General features: G+C 39.0%; 1 protein-coding gene across 1 annotated transcript in view; it reads left to right on the forward strand.

The window, feature by feature from the left end:
- LOC111801994 (polyadenylate-binding protein-interacting protein 10-like) overlaps positions 1-2,985 on the forward strand; it is a 6,591-nt gene that overhangs the window by 2,288 nt on the left and 1,318 nt on the right. The window contains exons 3-10 of the mRNA XM_023686255.1: positions 212-907; positions 1,242-1,352; positions 1,448-1,492; positions 1,593-1,665; positions 1,738-1,850; positions 1,983-2,042; positions 2,172-2,219; positions 2,337-2,405. Coding sequence (XP_023542023.1) covers positions 212-907; positions 1,242-1,352; positions 1,448-1,492; positions 1,593-1,665; positions 1,738-1,850; positions 1,983-2,042; positions 2,172-2,219; positions 2,337-2,405 — 1,215 coding nt within the window. The remainder of the gene's footprint in view (positions 1-211; positions 908-1,241; positions 1,353-1,447; positions 1,493-1,592; positions 1,666-1,737; positions 1,851-1,982; positions 2,043-2,171; positions 2,220-2,336; positions 2,406-2,985) is intronic.

Here is a 2,985-nt window from a genome sequence, read left to right on the forward strand (position 1 = left end):
CCCCCCACCCTAACAACCCATTAACATTCTCTCTTGTTTTTTTCATAGCAACAACACCACCCTTACCTTTTCTTAATTCGCGCACAGGGGTTTTCCTTTTCTGTTCGATCCTCTTCAATTCTGCTTCTTCTCCCTCACTTCGATCTCCTGCTGCCTTCACTCCTTTACCAATGGAAATGTGTTAGATACATAACCCCTGCCCTCCCCTCAGGTAACACCCATCCCCCACTTCTTTCCCCGCTTTTTCGTTTTTCTCCTTTCTGATCATACGATTCAATTGATTTTCAGAATAACACTGCAAAACAACCACCTTTTCACCACTACTCTTTCTCTTATCATGGCGGTTCCTGAGAATGTTGGACCCAAAATCGGTTCTCCAAGTCAAACTTTGGAAAATACCATGGTTTCCTCCGATTCTAATGACCCCAACGATGTTGAGACTCAGAAGCCCAACAGCGATTCTACGGTCCCCATGAATGGAGAACCCGACTTTCATTCCAACGGCAATGATCACGATGTACAGATGAAGGCACAGCTTCAGGAGAGAGCAGCTACCGCTGCTTCCTTTTCACTTCCTTCAGCCAATTTCAAGCCTCAAATGCCTCAGATGCTCAACGGGTTTGAAGCTAATGCCCAGACGCTGATGGTGAAGTCTGCTGCCGGGTATGGGATGAATCAGAGGCCTAACGGAGTGATAAATGGAGCGGATGGAGGAGAAAACTTTAAGAGGGACATGAGCGATCTGGAGGACTTACTATCCAAATTGAATCCCATGGCTGAGGAATTTATCCCTCCTTCGCTTGGTAAAAATTTGTCTGGTTACTTCGGCGCTGGTGGGCTTGGGTATACTAACGACTTTCTATTGCAAGCTAATTCTGTCAACAACGAAGGGCATATGAATCGAAGGGTATGTGGGGATCTTGGATGATTTGAAAGATGTCCAACTGTTATTTATACTATTACTAAACTTTGAATGCCGTGCACCTCGCTTTGATTTCTGTACTACAAAAACCCTCAAGACTACATGATGGTTTTGTAGGGTCGGGTGTTGGAGTTTTTGAACATTGAAGTGTTTTTTTTTATTTTGTAGTGCTGTTAACCTGCTAGAAGAGCAGCTTGATTATGTATTATTTGATTGCACATTTTAGCACCAATAGATTTTAGAGAAATCTATTTTGTGTTGAATGAATCTACTATTGATTTGGTTTCTCTTGTTTGTTTCCTTTATTCTTTTCGCTTAGAAGAAGAATGGTTTTAGCCAAGGGAGAAGGAGGATGAATAATAAGATGAATGCGGTGAAGAGGGATGAGATGACCCGGAGGACGGTGTATGTATCAGACATCGATCAGCAGGTAAGAGACCTCCATTTCCAAAACTTCCTTGATTATATGCCTTGCACTTCTCCTTTTTGACCAATCCATTTTTGGATCATGGAATTGCATTGTAGGTGACTGAAGAGCTACTTGCTACTGTCTTTGCTGGCTGTGGAGAGGTAGCGGGTTATTCTCTTTCCTTTCATTTGATCTGTTTTTTTTTTTTTGTTTTTTTTTTTGGCATTTTACTGCTAGCTTAATGTGATGTATCTTCAATAGGTTGTTGACTGTCGTATCTGCGGTGATCCCAACTCCATTCTTCATTTTGCCTTCATTGAGTTCACGGATGAAGGTACAGTCCCAAACTCAGTATATTTAGATGTATTTCCGACTATATCATATCTAATTTGCTTCATGCTAGCAGAGGGTGCAAGAGCTTCCTTGAGTCTTTCAGGGACAGTTCTTGGTTTCTATCCAGTTAGAGTGCTGCCCTCAAAAACTGCCATAGCACCTGTCAATCCTGACTTTTTACCCAGGGTAATTAACCGTCTTCAATGTCACTCCTTCATTTTTTTTTATCCATTCTAATTTGTTCCTAGCAATGCTATCAACTCATTTTAATTTATTGTACTTCTTTTCTTGAAACTGATTTTGTTTTATTGTTTCTAGTCGGATGATGAACGTGAGATGTGCTCAAGAACTATCTATTGTACAAATATTGACAAGAAGGTAGGTTTGCAAGTGAAAAACTTTCTGAATGAATTTGAGAACTGTGTTTTTGGAAGAGGAGAGAATGAAAGAACTTAAATATGCTCGATTGTTATATTGATTGTTTTCATGGTATGTGATGTCATGTAGGTTACTCAAGCAGAGGTCAAGCTGTTCTTTGAATCACTATGTGGAGAGGTCTGTTCTTCGTTTAACAGATGTCTTATTTCTTCGGAATTTTATTTGATTCTCTTTACAGCGCTTTTATGTTTTCTGGTTGTGGCTTAATCTATGTAATCTGTTAACCTCGTGTAGGTTCAGCGCCTTAGGCTACTTGGAGATTATCATCATTCCACTCGTATAGCTTTTGTTGAGTTTACCATGGTAATCTTGTTCACTTCCGTTGATTTTATTGGTTTTTTTTTTTTTTTTTTTTTTTTTTTTTTTTTTTTTTTTTTTTTTTTTTTTTTTTNTTTTTTTTTTTTTTTTTTTTTTTTTTTTTTTTTTTTTTTTTTTTTTTACACTTTTTTCTTCTTTTCCTTTTGCGGGGGTGGGGGTTGGAGATTGAGCATTAGAGGAGTGATGAGGATGGACATGGTTTGCCTTTTCAACTATTAGAGGGGTGGTGAGGATGAATTTGGTTTGCTACTTCCTAACCCTGAAGAAACTCACGCCAAAACGGGGACGATGGCAAGCAAGACAAACTTGCCTAGTTTGACTGACTTAATTAATGAACAGCCATCAATTCAAATTCTGGATTTCTGAACCGAGAGAGATCAAGAATTCTCACTATTTCTTAGATTCATGGACCCAATTCAATTCAGTGGGATCTTTCCTTCACATTTTTTTGATCAAGAACAATTATCAACTAAATCTGATGTGTGGTTCTTGCATTTACCATCTATCAATGCATCTTTGCTTTTATGGGGTACAGAATGCATTTAGAGCACCTTTGTCGAACCCC

The sequence above is a fragment of the Cucurbita pepo genome, chromosome LG09 (genome assembly GCF_002806865.2).
Source record: "Cucurbita pepo subsp. pepo cultivar mu-cu-16 chromosome LG09, ASM280686v2, whole genome shotgun sequence".
Taxonomy (NCBI): Eukaryota; Viridiplantae; Streptophyta; class Magnoliopsida; order Cucurbitales; family Cucurbitaceae; genus Cucurbita; species Cucurbita pepo.